Genomic DNA, 25,455 nt, shown 5'->3' with positions numbered 1-25,455 from the left:
ATATAATGGTTTTCAGTCACACACAATTGACGTGATTAATGGACTACCTCTCGACATTTTCCTTTCTCTGAAAATCTAAATAATCTATTACTTAATAAGTGAAATAGAATTTTGGGAGGGAGCTGCAACTTACCCATTGTGATTGTTATTTTTATTTTCTGTTTCATTTTGTAGTAAATTATTTTTTTTACAAATGAATGATTTGTTGTATACCAAAAAAAAAAAAAATTCTGTGTGGTAAGAGATTTTAAGTAACATTGTTTAAGTATTGTGAAAATACGTGTAGGTAAAAAAATGTTGTGGTGTTTAAACAAAAAAACAATTGTTTAAACAATAATACCAAACGGGCCTCTAATCTGTGCAACAACTCAATATAGAAAGAGACTTTTAACCAACTACAAAACACTGTTTTGGATTGAATTTTCAACATTTTTACGCCAATGAGCAGGTTAAACTCTAGTTTAACCGGTACCTCCTCCTATTGCAAGTGTTAGGTGAAGGGAGGTGGTGGTTTAAGACTTATTGAGTGTTTGTTAACGTATCAATCAAAAAAATTCTCTATTTTTTAAATTTTTTGCAAAAACAAACTGCAACCTCTCTTATCAAATAAGTAATGCTTCTGAAGTAGAACTTTGTCATTTGTGAATCCTAGCATGGAGCCACACTCCTTCCAATGTGATCACAATTCAGATACAAAATGTTTCGAAATACAACTCGGCAAATTGTAACTTGCAAATTTAAGCTTTGGGCAGCTGTGTATACGCTACCCGGCCTGCCTCTGTGATTTTCTATGGAAGTCTTAGCATGATTAGAAAATTTTGGATGATTTGGTTTTATCAAAAGCATGCTTCATATTCCTATTGATGCATGGGCTTGATCTCATCCATACGCAAACCGAGTATTGCTAGGGACACACCCCAACTCACACCATGCTTGTGTTAACTCTTAATTGGATTTCAGCTTTTTCAAATACAAGTGATGAACTTATGTGAAAGTGTTAAAATCTAATCAAGAGTTGACACATGAGCAGGGTATGGGTTGGAGTGTGTCCCTAATATTACTCGAACAAAAGCCATTGATTTGAGAGAATAATACACGTTTCAATCCAATCAGAAACCTTCTGAAAAGTTTTTCAGTTTTGAACGAAAAGATAGGACAGTTTTGAGCACTTTATCCCCTAACTTGCAAGATATCGTGTCTTAGAGCCTCAAGCAACATAACCAGCTCGTCACCTTTCATAAACAAGCAAAATAACGTGATTGGCACATAGACTGTAGAAAGAAAGAAACAGAACACATGCAAAATAGATGTAAGACCTCTAAAAGAATCTCACCTTTTACGCATTCATTATTATGATTAAAGCTCTGAAGAGTTAGGAGCCTAGGACCCTATTTTAACTCATCCTATACCACAGCGTATTGTATATAAAGGTCATGGTTATATTGATAGAAAATACCAAACAGCTTCATCAATAAAAACTCTCTAATCACATCCTTTTAATTGTTCTTCATATGTATATTTAGTATCCAAGCATTATGAATTTGGGGAAGTTTTTCTTGGTTTCTCTTTCCTTAGCTCTACTTTTGGTGCTGGCCAAGGGCATCGACTTCAAAGAGGAGGATTTAGCTTCCGAAGAGAGACTCTGGGAATTGTATGAGAAGTGGAGGAGCCATCACACTGCTTCTCAGGACCTCAACGAGAAGCATAAGCGTTTCAATGTGTTTAAGGAGAACGTGAAGCATGTTCACAAAGTGAACAAGATGAATAAGCCTTACAAGCTGAGACTGAATAAGTTTGCAGATATGACTAACCATGAATTTGCAAGTTCCTATGCCAGTTCAAAGGTTAGCCATCACAGGATGTTCCAAGGTATCCGACAAGTGACTGGTTTCATGCATGAGAAGATTGACAATCTTCCAACCTCTGTTGATTGGAGAAAACAAGGAGCAGTTACCGGTGTCAAGGACCAAGGCAAATGTGGTAATTTTCCTCCAGAGTATTTCATGTGAAATTTTTCAATAGAAAGTTCTTCAAATTGACGCTCAAACAACAAATACAACTCTAATAATAACACACTCCATTTTCTTGTAGATTTTGGAAAACAATTTATACACAATATCAAAATTAAATTTGTAGCTAAAACATATGTGTGATGAACATTTTTTTTTTTGATTTAATGTGTGAATAACTTAAGATAAATTAAAGAAACAATAAATTCAGTGAGTAGTTATACCAAATTTTTTGTGACTTTTTTTACAAGTGTTGATGTGACTTGCTATAATTGGTGCATAATAAAAGTTGCGTTATTGGTGGGCCATATTGCTATTAGCTACCATAATCTTACATTGCTCTTAAAGAAAATGATTATAATTATGATAGTAATTGCTAGTTTTGCAAATCTCCCCACCTAAGTTTTCCTTCAAATTATTTCATGTGAATTTCTTAGATAGAAATTGACTCAAATTGACATGCCAAAAACAAATACAGCTTTGATAATAACACACTCCATTTTCTTGCAGTTTTTGGAAACAATTTATTCACAATCTTGAGATTAAATATGTAACTAAAATACTAGTATTAAGAAAAATTAAAGTAACAATGAATTTAATGAGTAGTGACACACAAAGTTTCCATAACTTTTTACACAACTATTGATGTGAGTATGTGACTTATTATGATTGGTACATTATAAAAGTTGTGTCAGTACTCATGATGAGCTCATATGAATGCGATTTTTCTCTAATCACAATTTGCTACCTGAATAATTTTATGTCTTGCGTTGCTCTTAAAGAACACGATTCTATGTTATTGCTACCCCCAACCCTAACCTAGGAAAAAAATATAGAAAAGGTTGTGACAAGTTTTTCATGTCTCATCAATGTATTTTAGCAGCCCCATCATGAGTTACTAAGAACTTAACACCAAATTATTGTCGATATATAGGTAGCTGCTGGGCATTTTCAACTGTAGTTGCAGTTGAGGGAATCAACCAAATCAAAACAAAGGAGTTAGTCCCTCTGTCTGAGCAGGAGCTGGTTGATTGTGATTCTAAAAACAATGGTTGTGATGGAGGACTAATGGAAAATGCATTTGAGTTCATTAAGCAAACTGGTGGAGTAACAACAGAGAACAACTACCCCTACCAAGCCCGACACAAGTCTTGTGACTCATCGAAGGTGAAGTAACTGCAACATGACTAATCAATGAATAATTTTTGCATGACTAATCTATTAAAAATGTTATGCAAGTAAAAATGTAAGAGGATGTATTTCTATTGCTTTTGTAGATGAATGATCCTATGGTACAAATTGACGGTTATGAAAATGTTCCACAAAATGATGAAAATGCCTTGATGAAAGCTGTTGCAAACCAACCTGTATCAGTTGCAATTGATGCTGGTGGCAAGGATTTCCAGTTCTACTCAGAGGCAAGTTTTTACTTCCACTTCTTAGCCTAGCTAATATGCAATTGTATAAAGTATGACCATGGAAGTATAGAGTTTTCCAAATTTAAATAACATTGTATATTTCCAAATTGATGCAGTTATATGTTTGACAATAAATACATTCAATTATATAAACAATTAATGGCCTTGGCTAGACTGTTGAGGATTTATAGCCAAACTCAAACTTTTGGAAATGGTTGATTGTTATTGTTACTGTATAAACAACTAATTGCAATTGAAATGGATTTTTTAACCGCAGGGAGTATTCACCGGAGATTGTGGCACAGAGCTGAATCATGGGGTGGCAATTGTGGGCTATGGAACAACTTTGGATGGTAAAAAATACTGGATAGTGAAGAACTCTTGGGGACCTGAATGGGGAGAGAAGGGTTACATAAGGGTGCAACGTGGGGTTAATGCAGAAGAGGGACTATGTGGTATAGCCATGGAGGCCTCTTACCCCGTAAAACTGTCCTCAAACAACAACAAGAAGACCTCCTTCAAAGATGAACTGTAAAAGTGTCTTATTTCAGAATTCAGTAGATTGCTGTAGCCTATGTAGTAAACTTTGTGATCAGGTTTGTTTGTCACATTAAACGCATAAATCTGTCTCGTTTTATAGGTGCTAATGCGAGGATAGACTAGTGTAATGTATCCGTTTGATGTATTTGTTTGGATGACAAATATGTAAAAGCTCTTTGATGGTTGAAAACTTGAAATACAAGGTTGAAACTTGCTAAATTCTAACTAAAACCCAATTGAGTACAAATACATATCGTAAGAACCAGATTTTATAAATAACTGTCAATTATCTAGGTTCATTTGAGCCTGCTAGCAAGATGTTTCGCATATGAAGAAATGGTATTTTGACTTTGACTAGACTATTCTATTTTCAAATTTAGTCAGAATTGGAAAATTTTTAGGTATTTACAAAGTACAAAGAAATTATTTCTTTGTACTCCCTTTCACATTTGTGATGAGCCCTACCATAAATTTAATGAGCAGACCTCACTATAAATATAAGATGAGGGAACATCATTCTCCGCTTTTTGTGAAAACTTAAAAATTACTCGTTAGAATTGTGTTGAATATACGTCTTTCGAGTCCATTGAATCGAACCCACAATCAAGATTATGAAACATACACGTCCTTCAAGTCCATTGAATCCATTACCAAGATGTATTGCATATACATTGTCCTTATAGTCCATTGAATCAGACCCATAGTTTGGATTACTATAATGAATGCGCATTCTTCAAGTCCATAAAATCTGCTACAATTTTCTAGCAAAACTATAATTTTCTTGGACAATTGAACCTAATAGGTACGTATAATCTTATTGTCACCAAAAAAAAAAAAAAAAAAAAAAAAAAATCTTATAAAAAAATATGAGAGACAGTTCCTACGTCGTGTAAGGACCTAAAGATCACCATCTCTTTCCAATGTTCAAGTAGGAACCAGATTGAGCATGCTACTGTATTTGACAATCAGCCTAATCAGACTCGAATTTGGATCTGTTCCGGATCATCCGCTGGGCATATGCCCTTAAGAAATAAGACAAACTAGTACTGAATATTGCTCTTTTTAGCTCAAAGAAAGCCTAATATTTGTACTGAAAGAGAGCAGAGTTAGCGGTCCCCAAGAGACCTATCCTTGTTCATGTAAACCAACGAGGTCCTGCCAGTGATAGCTTCATGACCTACTTTCTCAGGCCTCTCCCCTATTTTTAGGGCTTTTTGTCTATGCTCGTGCATGACATAAATATAAGAAGAAAGAGAAAGGTTCTCGGCTCATGTAGCTTAGGCCCAAATGGCCTATTAAGCTGGGTTTGAGGTCCATGCTCATTAATTAGGCCTATAAAATCTGCATGACTTGATGCAATGGACAATGCACCTACATTAGAGAATGAGCTAAAATAGGCTCAGCTCGGTTGGGCTTGTGAACAAAGTTGTCATTGCCTGTTCATGTATTGATGTATACCCTGATAAAAGTTTTGTTCCCTTCATTTTTTTTTTTTTTTTTTTTTTTTTTTTTTTTTTTAATCAAACCATTAGAATATTCATCCCCCCCCCCCCAAAAAAAAAAAAAATCAAACATTAAGAAAGATAGAAAGATATCTTTTGATTTAGAAAAGACACAAGGAAATGAGGAAATCACATCCGGATATCCTATCTTTTGATTTTATTGATGCCATTTTAGTTAAAAACAAGGCAAAAATATCATTTTTAGTTCCTACATTTAAGAGTATGTTTCGTTGGGATGAAAACAAGGAGGATGAAAAATATGGTGAAAAATGGCATTTTTCACTATTTAGTTCAGGAAAGAAAACAAAAAAGACAGAAAATAAGGAAAAGAATAATCCCTATGGGCCCACATTTTTTTATCCTCCCAATTTGGGAGGAAAATGGTGAGAAAAAGTGTTGAATGATATAATTTATACAAATACCCTCACTTTATTTATCTCATCTATCCCTCTCACTTTCCCATTACACCTGTGACCTAATTACTTTTGCCTCTTCATCCTTATCACTTTCTTACCACCTTCACATCACAGTAACGTGAACTACTCCAAGTTCTCTTCTCTCTCTCTTTTTCTTTTTCTTTTTTTTTTTTTTTTTTGCCCAGTTGGCTAGTCGCCCATGTGAATAATGTTTTTTTTTTTCTTTTTTCTTTTTGAAAATATCTTCCCAGTCTACTGATGGTCATGTGGATAAAGTCTACATAATCAATTTTTGTTGCCCATATATTTAAAATTATATATAATAATAAAGAAAAGTAATATAAATATATATATTTGTGTTAAATTTTATATTATTTAATGAGTGTAAATATATCTATTTCTTATATATTATATAAGAATGACATAATAGTCAATTTCTATAAACTACATTTTCCATCAACCAAACAAAAAAGTTTTCCACCCTCCCACTCTTCCACCCCTCCAACCAAACACGCATGAGAGAAAACCAAATATTTTCTATCCTCCCACTTTTCCGTCCTCTCACTAATTTTCCATCCTCTCATTTTTCCACTCCTCCAACCAAACGGATCCTTAGAGTTACGTACTGTTAATTTGATTCTTACATTTTGATAGCAATAAATTTAGTCCTTATTATTTTTAACTTACATTAATTTGGTCTCTATCATGAACTCATAAAATGTAGGGACGAAATTGACAATAACTCCAAAATAATATTTTCACCTAAAAATAAATGTTTGTGTGCGCGTGTGGACGCAAGTGTGCATGACAATGTATGAATTAGTTGATGCTTGTTTGGGGTATGACTTATGAGGGCATGTGATTGGTCAGGGGGAATTGGAATTGGTTTTGTTAACAAGATGAGCAATTAGGCTTGGTCAATTGGAGTTTTGAACTCGTGATGATGTGTTAATGTGCTTTAATTTATGTAGTAAGCGACAACAGGCAATGATGGCCATGGCCATCTGATAGTGTAGCCATGACTGCGAAAGTAAAGCAATCAAAGCAAAGTGGGAGACAAAGATGAAAAGAAAAAAATAATTTTATATATATATGACATGGCAACATTGAACACGTGAGTATAGTAGGCACTAGGCAATGTGCACTTATCTCAATCACGCATGCATTAACTGTTATTGTTCATGTTATTCACGGCAATAGTTATGAAACAAATATTGAAATCAGTACCAAACATAAGTGGTGATAAAAAATAAACGTAAAACCGAAAAATAAATAAAATAAAATAAAATTTGGTTTCAAATATATTTGAAGCCTCCAACTTTGACTAGTGACCACTAATAGGAAAATGATATTTGTCTTTATCATGTACATTGCACATAACTTATTTAACCCAACTAACCAAATGAATCATATATTACACATGATGAAACACATGTTATCTTTCTATAAGTGGTTAGAATCAAACATTTTCTATCATAAAAATACTCCAAAATATAAAATCGATAAGAGTGCATTTTAGTCTAAATAAAAACCATACTTGTTAATTATTTATTTATTTGTTAATTATTTATTTATTTATTTATTAATTTATGTATGGAATTTTCCATGCATTTATATGTACATTTCTTGATTAGTTGTGTAATATTTAATTTTGATTTTTAAACCTTTAAAATTGGTATCCAATAGTTTATTAAAATGCAATGCTAACTTGTAACCTTATGCCAATTTTTTAAAGAAGAAACAAAGAGGTATGGAGAAGTGGAAGATCATGTATGCTGACCCAAAAAGTGATGAATAAAATAAAATTACAGCCCAAAAAAAGACAAGCATCCGTACAAATGGTTGTTCCAAAGTGTTGTTATATAAATCCCATAAATTAAATTCTCTTTTTTTTATTGGGTTTCAAACTAATAATAATAAATTTAATAAAGATTGGTCCAAGTGGCCAACCGTGTGGCCTTGATTAGCTAAAAAGAACACATAGCTAAACGCACGCATGCCACAGTTTCCTTTTCCATGGTGGGCTGAACAGTTTCCCCCCAGCCTAATTTTTTGACCATTTACCGGTCTTTCCCTGTTACCAGTCAAAAGAATTTACCAAAGAACACTTTAATAAACTACAATTACGAGGCTAAATCCATGTACTTAATCAATATAAAATAGTGTGATTAAAATAAGTTTGAAGGAATATAAAACAGTCTCGTTTGTCACAATCCAACATTTGGGAAAGGACAAAGAAATCCCGTTAATGCAAAGATTTCTTTGGCTTCATAGTTATGGGCATTGATTAGGTGGTTGTCGGTTAATTTATGCTGTTAATTTATAGGAGTATTTAGTGTTTATAATGTGAATGTCCTTATTTTCGTATCTTTGTCGGCCTTATTGGTGATTAAAGTTTGCTATTATATGGTTGCAACTTACAAGGAAGTGCTTCCTTGACCTCCATGTATAGTGTGCACAAGAGTATCCAATGATGGCTTAATTAATCTAGATATCATCCAAAATTCATTCAATCATACAAGTTTCTTTTTCCAATTACATTATGGGATACACTAGTATTATTATACTATGGTAAATACTCCTACAAAAACTTCATATAATTTATGCTGGCCATATTGATATATCAAGAGTCTTGTAATTTAGTAATATTATTTGATCATTTTCCTAATAAGGAAAAAGATAATCAATATTTAACCTGGAACCAAAAGTCCAAAACACAAACCATGAAATTTGTGGCAGGGTTAGGGATTAAGGTGAGCAGGGAGCATTTAGTTGCTACCAAGGGTAGAACTACAAACATTGTTGGGGTCCATTCCCCCTCCCCAAATTTGAAATTTTTATTTTTATACAATATATAATCATATTAAAAACTTCAAAGATTTAGCTACTAAAATGTAGTCCACAAAATATTTGAGTTAGTCCAATAATACTTTAAAATATTGAAAGGGTTGTGAAATTTTGAGCTTGAGCAGATTACAACAATGGCGGATTTGTAACAGTGTGAAGAACGAGAGAGAGAGAGAGAGAGAATTGAGAGTAGTAAAAAAACTGAATTGTATTTCAAGCTCAATAGTAATACAATACACTGAGATTCTTTTTATAGTGAATAGCTTAGACTAAAAACTAGAACCTTCTAGAAGGTTTTGCTATAACAGAAAATCTAACAAACCTATAACAACCTCTAATCAGATATTTTGAGTATGGTACAGCTGTCAAGTAAATATGTAAATCTTAACTATACGGACTGAGCTATGTAGAGAAGAAGAACAAAGGATTTCAAGATCAAACCCCAGACTTCAATGAAGGCAGAAACGGCGTCGTTGCTCTTAAGTACAAACGGCATCGTTTGTCATCATGACTTATAACTCAGACCATTGAGGCTCAAAACGATGTCGTTTGTCATTAAAACAAACGGCGCTGTTTTAGCTCTTTACCGTTGGAGATTAGCCATTGTCATCCCTGTCTTCTTCATTAGCTTTATCAAGATCTGTTCTTCTTCTATCATCCCCCCTCAAAACCATAGGCTCAACAGAGACCATGATTTTGGAGCGAAGAAAATGAAAGCGAGAAGTAGAAAGACTCTTGGTGAAAATATCTGCCAACTGATCATCCGTGGAAATAAACTTACTTCAAGGTCTCGACGAAGTACCTTCTCACGAACAAAATGGTAATCCACCTCCACATGCTTTGTACGAGCATGAAACACAGGATTGGAGGCAATGGCAAGAGCAGAGATATTATCACACCAGAGTTTGGGAGGAAAAGCAAGAAAGATGCCAAGATCCTTGAGAATTTGTTGAAGCCAACAAAGTTCAGCAGCAGTGGTTGCAAGAGCTCTATATTCGGATTCAGTGGAAGATCGTGACACTATGTCTTGTTTCTTAGCACTCCAGGTAATGGGATTGTAACCAAGGTAAACTAGAAACCCAGTAGTGGAACGCCTATCAAAAGGGTCCCCAGCCCAATCTGAGTCAGAAAAAGCTGATATAGAAAGAGGACCAGGTTGAAGAAAGATCCCAAAATTGGAGGTGCCATTAATGTACCTCAGAATGCGCTTAGCAGCAACCAGATGAGCATCGGTAGGAGTGTTCATGAATTGACACACTTGATGCACAGCAAAACTCAAGTCAGGCCTAGTAAATGTCAAGTAATGAAGGGAACCAACCATGCTTCTATACTCATGGGGATTCGGAAGTATAGAACCTTCATAAGGGACCAATCTGAGAGTAGGAGCACAAGGAGATCGAGCATACTTGGTCTGACTTAAGAACAATCCTTTGGAAGTTCTAGTGATATAAAGTCCAAGAAAGTAGTGAAGAGGACCAAGGTCCTTGAGCTCAAAAGCTTGACTGAGTTGCTTGATTAGAGAGGTCAAGAAGTCAAGATGATTGCCAGTAAGAACAATATCATCAACATAGACCAAGAGGTAGACCAAGACCTTCCCTTGCCTAAGGATGAACAAGGAAGAGTCTGCCATGGAAGCCTCAAATCCCATGTGCAAAAGCTGAGTAGAGAATCTGTCAAACCAAGCCCCAAGGGCTTGCTTAAGACCATAGAGTGACTTCCACAATCTGCAAACATGATTTGAAAAAGCTGGATCAACATAGCTAGGGGGCTGAACCGTATAGACCTTCTCTCTTAGAAAACCATGAAGAAAGGCATTCCTTACATCCAATTGCCTTAATGGCCAATTGAATTGAACAGCAAGAGAAAGGATGATCCTCACAGTGGGTGGCTTAATGACAGGGTTGAAAGTTTCCTCAAAATCAACACCATACTGTTGGTGAAAGCCCTTAGCCACCAATCTGGCCTTGTACCTACTAATGCTGCCATCACTGTTGTGTTTTAATTTGAACACCCATTTACAACCAACTACATTCTGAGAAGGGGAAGCAGGAACCAAAGACTAGGTGTTTTGCCTCTTAAGGGCATCAAATTCCTCATCCATAGCTGAGCACCACTGAGGGTATTGAGCAGCAATCTTGAAGGATGGTGGTTTAGTAAGAGTATAGTCAACAGTGGCCTTGACAGTAGATTTTGATTTGGACACAGTTGCAGCAAGGGCTTTGGGCTTAAAAATGCCAACTTTAGATCTAGTGGTCATAGGATGGGTGTTGGTAGTAGATGTTGAGGTAATAAATGGGATAGGGTCAGGTATGGGAGATAGAGGACTAGGAGCAACAAGTGGAGAAGTGTTTACACCAGTAGGAATAGGGTCAGCTATGATAGGACTAGGTGTAGAGGATTCAACAGAAGTGGGAAAAGCTGAAGATTCTGTAGAATTAGGGGCTGGTGAAGGAGATGGGACAGGTATGAAAGAGGCAGATTGAGCAGGTGTGGAAAGATAACCAATGTGCAATAAGAGGTTTGGATGAGGCAAAAGTATCTATAGAATGACCAGTAGATAAAAAGGGTGAAGAGAGTGACAAAAATTCATTTTCATTGAACAAGACATGTCTTGAAATGTAAACCCAAAGACTTGAAGGTTCTAAACAGAGATACCCTTTAGAATGGGTTGGATATCCAAGAAATATACAAGGTTTAGTGTGTGGTTGTAACCTATGGATATTGTATGGTCTCAATAAAGGAAAGCAAGTACAACCAAAAGTCCTAAGGTGTGTTATGTCAGGCGTAGAGTGAAAAAGAGATTCCCAAGGTGATTTATTGTTAAGGACAGGAGTGGGAAGTCTATTGATTATATGTGTAGCAGTAGAAATAGCATATGACCAATAGGATAAGGGTAAATTGCAATGAGAAAGCATTGTAAGAAAACATTCAACCAAATGCCTATGCTTCCTTTCTGCAGTGCCATTTTGTTAGGGAGTGTGAGGACATGAGAGTTGATGAATAATGCCATAAGATAAGCAGAAAAGATTAAAAGCTTTAGAAGTGAATTCCCCACCACCATCTGTTCTAAGAATCTTAATTTTAGAGTCCAGTTGGTTCTCAACAGTAGCTTTGAAGTATTTGAAGATGTCAAACACATCAGATTTATATTTCAAGAGATAAATCCAAGGAAATTTGGTAAAATCATCAATAAGAACAAGATAGTATCTAAAATCATTGACAGAAGAGATTAGTGCAAGACCCCATACATCACTGTGTATCAACTCAAGAGGATTGGTAGAATGAAAATCTGATTTATTAAAGGAAAGTTGATGCATCTTTCCACTAAGGCAATGTTTACAATGAGATACAATATCAGATTTGGAAAAATCAACAAAACTATCAATAGAAGAGATAGTTGAATTAAGAACAGCATCACTAGGATGACCTAGTCTGTGGTGCCAAAGCAACCACTTATGAGATCTATGTACATGAAAAACTGAAGAGTTAGGTGGCTGTGATGATGTGTGGGCTGTAGAAACCTTTTGTTGTGGTGGAGTGAAAACAGAACTAGAAGGCTTGGAGAAGAGCTTTGTATAGATGGGATAAACACCATTTTCACTCAAGCCCCTGTAAAGGAGTCTCCCCGTAGGAATATCCTAGATTTTTAGTTCATTAGCATCAAAGTGACATGAGCAATTGTTATGCAAACAGAATTTGTGAATAGAAAGAAGATTCATGGCTATTCTTGGAACATGAAGAACATTTTGAAGAAGAAATTTATGGTATTTGGTGTGAAGAGAAGCATTACCTATATGGTTGATAGGAAGAGTTTGTCCATTACCAACAGTGATTTGTTTAGGATCTTTATATTGGGATTGAATGGACAGGTTATTGAGATTGGCTGTGAGATGATCCGAAGTGCCTGAATCTGCTAGCCAAGGATCCTGATTGGAGGTAATGGCTGCGTTTGAGGCAGATGCCATATCTGCTTGCTTGGTGGGAGGATGTTTACCTTGATAGGCAAAATTCATCCTGTGATAACAATCAAGAGCTTGATGACCTAATTTGACACAAATCTGACATGTAGGTCTATCTCCCTTATAAGTTTGACCACCAACAGAGGATGAAGATGATGAAGTCTGATTAGAATAGACTTGAGGTGAAAAATTTTGAAAATTCTGATTCTGATGAGACTGATTATGATACTGAGGTGAAAAATTCTGATGAAACTGATTATGATACTGCTGTCCATTCCTTCCACTACCTCTTCCTCGACTAAAATTGTTTCTGCCTCTACCTCTATTGAATCCACCTTGAGTGTGAGACTGTGGATGTCCAGAGGTTTTGTTGTTAGATGCAAACATAGCCAAAGAATGAGAGAAAATTTCAGAGTTCTCAGCCATGGCTTGCTCTTCACTTTGTAACATGATTGAGAGTTGCTCATATGTGATTGGATCACTTCTAGTACGAATTGCAGAACAGAAATGTGCAAATTCCTTTGGTAATCCACGAAGAACAATGCATAGTAGTTCTTCATTATCCACAATTACTCCAACAGCAAGAAGTTTGTCTCGAGCAACTTTGATTTTCTGTAGGAAATTGTTCACAGTATCATTTCCTTTCTTGAGAATCTGAAGTTCAAGTTTCAGATTCAAGATATTAGCTCTCAAAGTTGAAGTAAATCTCTACTCCAAAGTATTCCAAACTTCCCTTGAAGTTGTGATTCCAACAACAAGTGAGAAGACTTATGGAGTCAAGGTTGAGTTGATCAAAGAAAGCAGAGCTTTATCTTTGATTCTCCAGGTTAGAAAGTCTAGATTGACACTAGTAGTCAAATTCCCTTGAGTATCAAGAAGGAATTGACAAGGCTGAGTGATTGAACCATTAATGTGTTCAATTAGGGAATAAGCTTCCAATATTGTGATGAGTTGATGCTTCCATGGAATATAGTCGGTGTAGTCCAATTTGATTGACATTAGGTTGGACATGTTAGAGAGAAGAAGTAAAGGTGATGGTGTTGAGTGTGGTTGAGTAGCCGTGTGTGTTGTAGTAGTATGAGAAGTCTGAGCAGTGTCTGTGGTGGAAGTCATGATTGGCTCTAATACCATGTGAAATTTTGAGCTTAAGCGGGTTACAACAATGGCGGATTTGTAACTGTGTGAAGAACGAGAGAGAAAGAGAGAATTAAGAGTAGTAAAAAAACTGAATTGTATTTCAAGCTCAATAGTAATACAATACACTGAGATTCTTTTTATAGTGAATAGCTTAGACTAAAAACTAGAACCTTCTAGAAGGTTCTGCTATAACAGAAAATCTAACAAACCTATAACAACCTCTAATCAGATATTTTGAGTATGGTACAGCTGTCAAGTAATATGTAAATCTTAACTATACGGACTGAGCTATGTAGAGAAGAAGAACAGAGGATTTCAAGATCAAACCCCAGACTTCAATGAAGGCAGAAACGGCGTCGTTGCTCTTAAGTACAAATGGCATCGTTTGTCATCATGACTTATAACTCAGACCATTGAGGCTCAAAACGACGTCGTTTGTCATTAAAACAAACGGCATCGTTTTATCTCTTTACCGTTGGAGATTAGCCGTTGTCATCCTTGTCTTCTTCATTAGCTTTATCAAGATTTGTTCTTCTTCTATCAAGGGTAGTTTTTCTTTTCACAATTTTCTCTTTTTCTTCTTTTTTGTTGTAACATTAGCTCTTATATCTATTAAAGTTGTTGATCATTCATGTATTTGAACACATCAATGGTTCTATTAACACAATTTAAAAAATACTAGCTGAGTTTCGGCACAAATTGCGATGCAACTTATTATTAGCTTTCTCCAATATTTCAATGATTTTTGCCAAAAATCTTGTAACTTAACTGATTGACACCTTATAATGCTTCCAAAAAAGACATCCAAGGTTTAAATCCCCACCCCGAACTATCAATATATATATATATATATATATCAATAATTTTCCTTGTAAAAAATTGCAATCTTTAGTTATTTTATAGACAAAATAGAAAAGCACTAAAATTAGTATAGTGATTTGATCATACTATATATATGTGTTTACAAATTGAAAATTGCATGATATAGTTGCTAATATAGATATGCATATTTCATGCCTACCAAAAAAAATGCAAATATCCTTCTTCTTCTTTTCTTCTTTTTTTTTTTTTTTTAACATTCTTGATGGTGTGTTACTAAATTTAATTTTTAGTTTACCTTTTTATTGAAAATTGGTTCAATTGTTGTAAAAACAACTAAATTTGAGTAAGAATAGCATATTTCAAATAAATTGTTTTTGACTAAAAAGAAATTAAAAAAATCAATTGTCTCTCATATAAGTCTTAGAAAAATGATATTAAGATTTCATTAGGCTTAAAATAATTAATATAATGAAATAAACATATTTATTCTATTAGTAATTCTTCTAATTACATAGAATAAATACTACAATGTTAGTTCCACACACACACACACACACACACACACACACACACACATATATATATATATATATATTACATATGATTATTTTTAGTGAATTTACAAATATTTAATTTTTTATGGTTTTTGTGTCAATTGTGTAGTCAAAGTTATATATATATATATATATATATATATATATATATATACACAAGATAGAAATTCTGCTCTAATTTAATCTAAGTGTATATGTGTGTAAAACTACCTTCCGAACACTTGAACCCGGCATGTACCCCCCACAGTACTTGTAGAGTGACTATCACGCCAAGAGTGTAGTGTCAAAGTAACTAAAAATAAGGAAGAATGTCATATTCTAAATTTATTACTATTATATCAACAAAAAATTATTTCTTACATAAATTTTGTAAAAAGAATCATATAAGTTCATTTAATATAAATAATTAATGTACAAATTCTAGGTGTAAGGACCAGATTTGAGTTCCTAGCCCAAAAAATAGATGGACTCAGGCCCAAAAAGCTCAAAATAATGAATTTGTAGAGAGTGGGTTAAAAAACTAGACTAAAATGAGTTAAATGACAAATAAAGTAGATTCAAATAACAAGAACAGAAAGATAGATTGATTAAAACTAAAGCAAATCATCCTCGGCACGGTCCGAGGAGATCAGTTGCATATTTCTCTTAAGTTTGATTACAAGTTCATTTACTGATTGCTATAGTGTTTCTCTCTAGATTTCTCCCTCTCCTTTCATGAAAGGTCTCTACGATTATATAGTTCTCTTTAGACGATCTTGGCCCTCCACTTGTTAACCATCCAAGCTTCTACTTGAGGGCTTGTCCCATCAGACACCCTCTCAAGCCCTTTATGCGTTGGGGTAACCAATGCAGCACTGTTCAGGGGTCTTCTCCACATTAATATAGCCAAAAAGTTAACTGCAGAGCATTCAATGCGGTAGTAGCAGCTTTCTCCTTAGATATTTTAGGATTTCTCCCTATCCTGCGTTCCTGTAATGCTTATCTGTATCAACAGAACTTTCTTGGAGTGCTCCCCTGGATGGCAAACCGACTCTCCTAACTTCAGCTTTGATTAGCCAAGGAGGTATTCATCCTCAGCCTACCCTCTTGGGCCCCTATAACCAAAACTGACTTCTCCAATTACTAACACGAACTCCCCTGACAATGTTTACTCCTCCTCGGACAATTTCACGTCCTCAAATTTGGGCCCCAAGCCCAATGTATACATAGATAGTGAGCCCCTGGGCCCAATATCCCTACAATAGCCCCTCGAGATTCTTCTCTCTAGCTCCTCAGGAAGAAAGGAGGATCTCGATGTCAACTCAGTTAATTCGTGCTCATCATACATCACCTCTGCCTGTATAGATGCCTTTTTAACTGCCCAAGACACGCTCATGACGCTTCGGCATGTGAGACACGCCTTCATTAAATTTTTACAACTCCTTATCCCCAACGTTCTATGGTGTGATACGAATCCAACAACTAAGGATCTCGCTAAAAACAGAGCGGGAATTTTCCCGCTTGTGGCTATCCCTTTGATATAAATACTGCACAAATCAATCAGTCTTCTCATGTTAGCATCACTTCGTCCTAGAGCTCATACATTGAACCTGCAACTTTCCCAACTCACTTGTGCCCTTAAAAATACCAAGAGCTTATCCGAGGAGAGTTTTTCTTTTTTCTATAAGTCTTCATGAATCTTTACACTTTGTCTTTCCATATATTTTTCTTTTCTCTATACTTTTCTTCTCCTTGGCTCCATTTTCTCCTCTCAATCTTTTTAGTTTTCCAAAAATGGGTAGATTTAAGAGTTTGGTAGACTTCGAGGAGGGAATAGAGAATTTTAGGGCTCAGTATAGAATCCCTTTAGGAGTAGGCATTAGGTATTGTAAAGAGGGGCAATGGCACGAAGACAAGCAAGAGGGAGAGGTAGTAATCCCGATGATTGCCATCATAGAAAGAGGGACGACAATCCTTATGGGTACTATTACCAAGGACTACCTTAGGGGCCATAGGTTAGTTCCCACCGAGTGTGCACCCAACATGTTCAGGATCTTAGGTTGTATAGATGTCCTTAACAAGAGGATGAGCTTAAACCTCACACACCATGATGTCAATTGGGTTTACAACCTCCACCATTTAACGAGGCAGGGGTACTACCTCAACTCTAGGTACCCTGAGGTGAGGCTTATCCAATGCCTCCTTGATTCCAATAAAGGCCTAAACAAAGACTTCCTGATTGTATCAGGGGAGTGGTACGATGGCCTCCCCTGCTCGACGAGAGAAGGGAAACCAAGTGGGGTCTTAGGTCTAGGTTTGAATAATTGTATATAAATTTTCCTTTGATTAGTTCTATTTTTTGCTAACAATACTTTTCTGTTTTTCTCCATGGTTTTGCAGATAAAAACGCCGCTATGCCCAACTTCAGTTTTATGAACTAGCCTAGTTTGGACAAGATATTGAAGGCTAAAGTGTTTGTTCACACTGATGGTCAATCGAGGGTGGCCCATATGATCCTGGACTACGTCCTAATCTCCAAGAGTTTCTTGGCGCCAAAGTGTGTCATCAAGGCTAGGGATCCTCGGCTACAACGGATCAGTGTTGCAACCCTAGGCTTTCTCATTGCTGGTCCCGTTCCTTAATGTATGCTCGCCACCAAGCCAATACCCGAGGGCATACCAAAGGTAGCCTCACCACCACAACAGACAACTGGAGTGGCCACTTCTTCTCACCTCACCAACACAGAAGAGGAAGAAGTAGTTGAGGTATCTGATTCCGAGGATGAGTTTGAAGTCTTCAACCAAGCTTTGTCCCCAGAAACTTTAACTCCTGACCTCGGCCATCCATCTTTTGACCTCAGCCACCCATTCATACCGATACTTGACAAGATGGGGATTCAACGTAAGCTAAGGTCCAACCTGCTAGACCTGATAGAGTCCCAACCGGGAAGGGACACGCCTAGGAAGGCAGCCCAGACTAAGCCTACCACACCCCCCTCTCCCCCACCTGCCCTGCCCCTCTGACTTAAACCTATCGATCTAAAAAGGAAAATGGAGCAAAATGCAAGAAGGTCATGAACGTTGGAAAAACCCACCCCACCCAAGTGGACGAGGCCCAAAGAGCAGCCAAGCAACCCAAAGTGGGGCAAAGGGGCGCTGAGAAGAGGAGCGATCCTTAGGTTGCTCCTTCAGCCTAGACCCTCAACCCAATGTTGGATGGGGCCCCACTGCTAGCTAGTGCCTCCATTAGGGGCTTCTAAGGAGGGACGGCCGGCTATGTGGCCGATGCGGTGAAGCAGGCCCTGTTGCTCTCCAAGGATATGGCCGAGCTCCTATCTATGAGGAGGCACGAGGTCTTCCTCAGGTTAAAGAGGTATCTGGCCATGGTATGTATTCCACTTAGCCCTTTTTTTCTTTTTTCTTTTTACTGCTTTCCTCTTCTTCTTTTTCTAATCTATCTCTTTCCTCGGCAAGCTGTTCAAGCCTCCTTCCGGGTGGAGGAGATAACCAACTACTGCCACCGGTAGATGAAAGAGGAGGAAGGAAGGCACAACGCCACTATAAAGGCCTTCAATGTGGCCGAGAAGAGTATCCAAGAGCTGAAGAATAAACTGCTTGAGGAGGAGAGGGAGAGAAAAAATGCCACAGCTGCCCTTGACGGTGCTGAAAGACAGGCTGAGGGCTAAAGGGTTCTCCTTCGCAACGTAGAGGATCAATTGGCCGCCTCCAAATCTCAAATCACTGCCCTCAAGAAGAAGCTGAAAGAGGCCGAGAAGGCTAAGGAACGAGCGGAGAGGGACTGGGACCAGGTTGAGCAAGAGGGATACGATGTAGGCGTGGCAGAGACCGAGGAGGCCTTCAGGGCTGAGGTCAAGGGGGCATGTAGGAACTACTGCTCCCAGGTGTGGTATGAAGCTCTTAACCAAGCTAAGGTTGAGGCTTCATCCGTACTTAGGAAGGCAGAGAGTGTATACTACCCCCCTGCCATCCGAGCATCTGTACCTTCTGGTTCAGGGGCTGGTACCACGTCCGAGGTGGCAGAAGTGGGTAAGAACAGCGTAGCCAATGTTCCTACCTCTTCTAACAACCCCTCTAAGGAGGGCGAGCAGACCAAGGTCATAGCCCCTGATACCATGAAGCCTCTAACTATCACCCAAGACCCCCCTTGCAGGGAAAGAAGCTCCTAAAAAGATGGAGATTGTCCTGGCCACTCTTCCTCTGCTTACCAAGACTGATCCTGCCAGCAAGGGCCCCGAGGCCCCAGAAACAGCATCCTCTCAACCAAATTAACCCCCTTCCAAGGATAAACTTGTAATAAAAAAGAAATAGATCTTAGTGTAGTTATTTTTTCTTTTTCTTTTTTCTTTTTTTGTTCTTTTGTTTTGGTTTCCAAGGTTTGTAATCAAGTTGCCCCTTTTTTGTACTCAATTTGCCTTGCTTTAAGACTTTTTAGTTAATGAAAGTGATGTATATTTTCTTTCTTCCTATGATTCTCATACTGAAGTTGATATAATTTATATCTTATCTAACACTTAATGAAAGTAGCAATGAGGTAAAACTTTCTTTGTTAATCTACATAAGTAGTAGAGGATTTATTCCATCTCATATGGTCAGCAGTAAAACAGGTTAAATCTACTAAATCCATCATATCGGCAAAGCGTAATTCTAACTTGAAGAACATACATAGTAATGTAGCATAAATAAAGGTCTAAACTTACTCTGTTCCTTACCCATTAATGAGGGTGAAGGGCCAAAGGGACAATCAATTCTCAAACAAATACAGGTATGCTCGTAAATGCTTTAAGTGATACTCATGAGCATCTACTTGAGTCTGCTACCATAGTGAAAATCTTTGCTGTTTAGAATGGCTGACCATTTTTGGCATTCAAATAATCAATGAGAAACTATAATTTACCTTAAGTATATAATCTGAGGAGCTTGAAATAAGCTTTGTCCTGACACCTAGTAAAATGATAGGAAGTATTAATTTACCCAAACTATGTGGTCTGAGGAGCCAAGCATAGCTAAGGTTCTGTTTAATACTCAGAAAGATAACTGAACATATCACTTTACCCCAGGTGTGTGGTCCGAGGAGCTAGGTATGACCAAGGTTCTGTTTGATACTTAGAAAGATGTCATTAAGTATTAATTTACCCAAAGTATATGGTCCGAGGAACCAAGCATAGCTAAGATTCTGTTTAATACTCAGAAAAGTGACTTAACATATCAATTTACCCATGGTATGTGGTCCGAGGAGCCAAGCATGACCAAGGTTCTATTTGATACTTAGAAAAATGCTATTAAGTATTAATTTACCCAAAGTATGTGGTTCGAAAAACCAGACATAGCTAAGGTTTTGTTTAATACTCAGAAAAGTAACTTAACATATTAATTTACCCAAGGTATGTGGTCCGAGAGGCCAGGCATGACCAAGGTTCTATTTGATACTTAAAAAGATGTCATTAAGTATTAATTTACCCAAAGTATGTGGTCCGAGGAACCAGGCATAGCTAAGGTTCTGTTTAATACTTAGAAAAGTTACTTAACATATCAATTTACCCAAGGTATGTGGTCTGAAGAGCTAGGCATGACCAAAATTATGTTTGATACTTGGGGTAACAATAATATGGAGCTCAACAGATGTTGTAATAAACGAGGATGTGACAAGAAAGACTTTCATTATGAATAATACATTTTCAGGTTATTTACATTCCAGGGACGTAGTACAACATTCTCATCTAGGTCTTCAAGATGATACGCCCCTATTCCATCCATCGATGTGATGCGATATGGCCCTTCCCAGTTAGGCCCCAACTTTCCCCATGCAGGGTTCTTTGCTATACCCAGAACCTTTCTTAACACCAAATCTCCAGGCACCAGTGGCATTAGCTTCATGTTAGCATTGTACTCTTTTTTGAGCTTATGCTGATAATAGGCTAGCTGGACCATGACATTTTCTCTTCGCTCTTTAATTAAGTCTAAGCTTTTCCTTAACAGCTCATCATTATTGCTCGGAGTGAAAGAACTCGTTCTCAATGTTAGGAATCCAGTCTCTAGAGGAATAAGAGCCTCGACTCCATTAGTCATTAAAAATGGGATCTCTCCAGTGGACCTACAAGGTGTAGTCCGATGTGTCCAGTGGACGTGTGACAACTCTTCTACCCACTTTCCCTTTGTGTCGTCCAACCTCTTCTTAAGCCCACTCACTATGACCTTATTGACAGCTTCAGCCTGTCCATTCCCCTGGGGATATGCTGGGGTGGAGTATTTATTTGTTATGCCCAGGTCACAGTAATATCTCCTGAAAGCTTTGCTATCAAATTGAAGTCCGTTGTCCGAGATGAGGGTGCGAGAGATTTCAAACCGAGTGATAATATTTTTCCAAACGAATCTCCTAGCATCCACGTCCCTAATATTCGCCAATGGTTCAACTTCAACCCATTTGGTGAAGTAGTCTATGCCGACCAAAAAATATCTCTTATTCCCTGCTACCTTGGGGAAGGGACCTATGATGTCCAAACCCCATTGAGCAAATGGCCAAAGGCTGGATAGAGGGTTTAGGACACCTCCTGGTTGGTAAATGTTTGGTACAAATCTTTGGCATTGGTAACGCTTCTTCACATACTCTTCTGCTTCCCTCTGCATATTTGGCCACCAATAGCCCTGTGTGGCTTCCACAAATTCCTTCGTGTAATTCTTCCAGGAGCAGCTCAACTGCTTCATGGTGTATGCATAGCAGATATGGGCCAAAAAATGATCTCTTATACAGTTTTTGGTCCTCAGATAGCTAAAACCGAGGAGCCTTTCTTCGTACCATGTCATCCTCTGATTTCTCCTCGGGTAGGACATCTTCCTTAAGGAATAGTACTATGGGGTCCATCCAACTAGGTCTCACCCTAATCTGATGAATGTGAGCCACGTTTCTCCCTACTTCAGTAGGCTTGCACAAGTCTTCCCCAAGAATCACCCGAGGTAAATTTTGTGCCGAGGAGGTTGCCAATGTGGCAAGAGAGTCGGCATGTATATTTCTATTTCTAGGAATTTGCGATAAATTAAAGGATTCAAATTCAGACTGTAAATGTCTAACCTACTTCAAATATTCTTGCATTCTAAGATCTCTAGCCTTCAACTCTCCTTGAACTTGGCCCACAACTAGCCTTAAATCAAAGAATATTTTCACTGCTTTTCCACCTATTTTCTGAACCATAGTCATCCCTATCAGTAGAGCTTCATACTTAACTTCATTGTTTGTGGCCGAGAAGCCCAATCTCAAGGATTGCTCAATTGTAATCCTCTCAGAAGATATCAGAACTAGCCCCACTCCAAATCCTCTGTGGTTCGCTGCACCATCAACGTATATCTTCTAGGACAAAGGTTCTTGTAAGAAGATTGCACCAATCAATTTTTCATCCATGTTCTACTTCTCCACTCTCTCTTCTAATGGGGTTTCAGCAAACTCAGCTACCAGATCGGTGAAGACCTAGCCCTTAATAGAGGTACGAGACATGTACTTGATATCAAAGGCCCCTAGGATCGTACCCCACTTGGAAATTCTCCCAATGTAATCAGCGCTCTGAAGTAGAGATCTAAGTGGGAGCTAGGTTAGGATAACAACAGTGTGTGATTGGAAGTAGTGGGGAAGCTTACGTGTGGCATGCACCACTGCTAAAATGGCTTTCTCCAATGCTAGGTAACGAACCTCGGCCTCGTGTAGTGACTTGCTCACATAATAAACTGGCATCTGCACACCACTATCAATCTGTACCAGCACCAAGCTTACCTCATGGGAAGCTACTATGATGTAGGCAAACAAGACCTCGTCCACCTCTGGCCTGGACATAATAGGTGGCTGAGATAGATACTCCTTCAGCTGCTAGAAGGTAAAAACACACTCCTTGGTCCATTCAAATCTCTTCCACTTGTTCAACAACTGGAAGAAAGGTCTACACCTGTCTGCTGATCGAAAGATGAATCGATTTAAAGCAGCAATCATCCCTGTTAGCTTCTAGAATTCTTTGGGATTCTGGGGTGGCTGTAGATTGTTAATTGCTCTAATCTGGTCAGGGTTAACTTCAATTCCACGATCTGTAACCATGTACCCCAAAAACTTCCCTAACCCAACCCCAAAAGAACACTTAGAAGCATTGAGTCGTAACTTATGTCTTCTCAAGATCTCAAAGATATTCCCGAGGTTGTTAATGTGCTCAGATTCCACCTTACTCTTAACCACCATGTCATCTATATATAATTCGATATTCTTGCCCAGTTATGGTTCAAACATCCTAATCATTATCCTATAATAGGTAGATCTTGCATTTTTCAATCCAAAGGGTATCACCTTATAATGGTAGTTTCCAATAGGAGTGACAAAAGTCGTTTTCTCCTGATCTTCCAAGGCTAAAGGTATCTAGTGGTGGCCTTGAAAAGCGTCCAAAAAGCTCATCCGAGGATGACCTACAGTGGCATCCACTAGCTGGTCTATCCAAGGCATGGGGAAAGGATCTTTTGGGCAGACCTTGTTCAGGTCTGTGAAGTCCACGCATACTCGCCACTTTCCATTTTTCTTGTTCACAACTACAGTGTTGGCCAACCATTTAGGGTAAAACACTTCTTTGACAGCCCCAGCCTGTTTAAGCTTTATCACCTCATCTTTGACAGTGTCAGAATGATTCTTAAATGAGCGCTGAGGTGGTTGATTTCTTGGGGGTGACAAATGGATTAACGTTCAAATGATAATAGATGAAGCTCAGATCCACCCCCGGAGCTTCGTAGGCATTCCACGCAAACACATCAACATTCTTCTTGAGAAACTTTACCAAGTCTTCTTTCTCCTATGGAGGTAGTTGAGCCCCAACCTAAAAAAACTTCTCCAGGTCATCACCTACAACAATCTTCTCTAAATCCTCACATTTCGCCTCCTCAGCTAGCCCATCGATAGTTAACACTAGAGACTTTAACTATTATAAGCACCCCTCAGCAGAGGCTGAGAACTCAGCTGCAAGCTGATGCATAATTGCAGCCATGAGGCACTGCCTAGCCATGGACTGACTCCCTAAAAGCTCCTTAATCTGATTCCATGATGGGTACTTCACCTTCAAATGTAGAGTAGAAGAGACAGCCTCTAGAGTATAAAGCCAGGGTCTGGTCACAATAGCCGTGTAGGGAAAGTATGCATCCACTACAATGAAATCCACTTCAACCACCTCTGACCCTGAATACATAGGCAACCTAATCTAACCCCTTGGGATGACAACTTTCCCATCAAAGCTCACCAGAGGTGAATCATAGGCTGTCAGATCCTCAGGCTTTAAGTTCAGCCTTTTGTACAAATCAAGGTACATAATCTCTGCACCACTGCCCTGGTCCACCATTACCCTCTTCACATCATATCCTCCTATTCTGAGGGTGACTACCAAGGCATCATCATGCAGCTGGATGGTTCCCATCTTGTCCTCGTCTGAAAAACTCAGCGCCGATTGGATTTTCACTCTAGCTCTCTTCGAGTTAGAGTTAGAGTCCTCGACTGGTAGCCGAGCTACAGACATCACCATAGAAGGATGAGAACCGGTCCTCCTAAATGCAGCGAAGATGACATTAATTGTGCCTAAAGGGGACCTTAAAGAAGCGTTCCCCTGAGTCCTTGACCTTGATTGGTTTCCCTGCCCATTGGGCCAATACAAAAACTGTTGTAACCTTCCTTCTCTGACCAATTGCTCCAAATGATTCCACAAAATTCTGCAATCCTCAGTGGCATACCTCCACTTCTGGTGATATTGGCAGTGAAGGCTCTGGTTGTGCCTCAAGGGATCTTCTCCCATTTTGTTTGGCCATTTGAAGTATGGCTTGTTCTTAATCTTTTCCAAGACCTGGTGCACTGGTTTTCAGAACATAGTGTTAACTACCTGAGGAGCTGTAAACCCCAATTGTCCAGCAAAATCCCTTCGAGGTCGGTTATTGTTATAGCGGTCCGACCTGAAATCTCTCCTCTCCTGAGGGATAACCTTACTCTTCCCATTTCCTTGCTATTGGTCTTCCTCGACTTTCTTGTATTCATCAATGCGGTCCATGAGCCTATGCACACTCCTTACCAGCTTCTTAGTCAAGGATTTTCTCAAATCATGCTTAGTGGGCAATCTGACCTTAAAGGTCCTTATAGCCACGTCATTAAAATCTCCATCAATCTCATTAAACATCTCCTAGTACCTATCCAAGTATGTTTTCAGGGTCTCACCTTCTCGCATGGACATAAACAAGAGAGAATCTTAGGGCCGAG

At 38.1% G+C, this 25,455-nt stretch overlaps 2 protein-coding genes across 3 annotated transcripts; one reads left to right on the top strand and one right to left on the bottom strand.

Moving 5' to 3' along the window:
• Positions 1-333: 333 nt before the first annotated feature.
• On the top strand, positions 334-4,186 carry LOC126718329 (vignain-like). 2 transcript variants are annotated; one of them, XM_050420461.1, is made up of 4 exons: positions 334-1,980; positions 2,944-3,176; positions 3,287-3,431; positions 3,709-4,186. In XM_050420461.1, the coding sequence occupies exons 1-4, from the start codon at positions 1,536-1,538 to the stop codon at positions 3,960-3,962; spliced, it is 1,077 nt and encodes a 358-aa protein (XP_050276418.1). In that variant the 5' UTR covers positions 334-1,535; the 3' UTR covers positions 3,963-4,186. The 2 variants fall into 2 exon arrangements, with proteins under 2 accessions (XP_050276418.1, XP_050276417.1); XM_050420460.1 differs by having other exon boundaries at positions 339-1,980; positions 3,287-3,427; positions 3,705-4,186.
• A 20,229-nt stretch (positions 4,187-24,415) lies between these two features.
• Positions 24,416-25,000, bottom strand: LOC126719766 (uncharacterized). Its single transcript, XM_050422286.1, has one exon. It carries the CDS (start codon positions 24,998-25,000, stop codon positions 24,416-24,418), a length of 585 nt encoding a protein of 194 aa, XP_050278243.1.
• Between the last annotated feature and the right edge of the window lie 455 nt (positions 25,001-25,455).

This window comes from Quercus robur, chromosome 3, assembly GCF_932294415.1.
Source record: "Quercus robur chromosome 3, dhQueRobu3.1, whole genome shotgun sequence".
NCBI classification, from domain to species: domain Eukaryota; kingdom Viridiplantae; phylum Streptophyta; class Magnoliopsida; order Fagales; family Fagaceae; genus Quercus; species Quercus robur.
This window is presented reverse-complemented; position numbering and strand designations above follow the sequence as displayed.

Coding starts and splice junctions, on each gene's coding strand:
- LOC126718329 (XM_050420461.1), top strand. CDS start 1,536: ATGAATTTGGGGAAGTTTTTCTTGGTTTCTCTTTCCTTAGCTCTACTT. Junction 3,177..3,286: donor AGTCTTGTGACTCATCGAAG/GTGAAGTAACTG, acceptor TTGCTTTTGTAG/ATGAATGATCCTATGGTACA. Junction 3,432..3,708: donor CCAGTTCTACTCAGAGGCAA/GTTTTTACTTCC, acceptor AACCGCAGGGAG/TATTCACCGGAGATTGTGGC.
- LOC126719766 (XM_050422286.1), bottom strand. CDS start 25,000: ATGGGAGAAGATCCCTTGAGGCACAACCAGAGCCTTCACTGCCAATAT.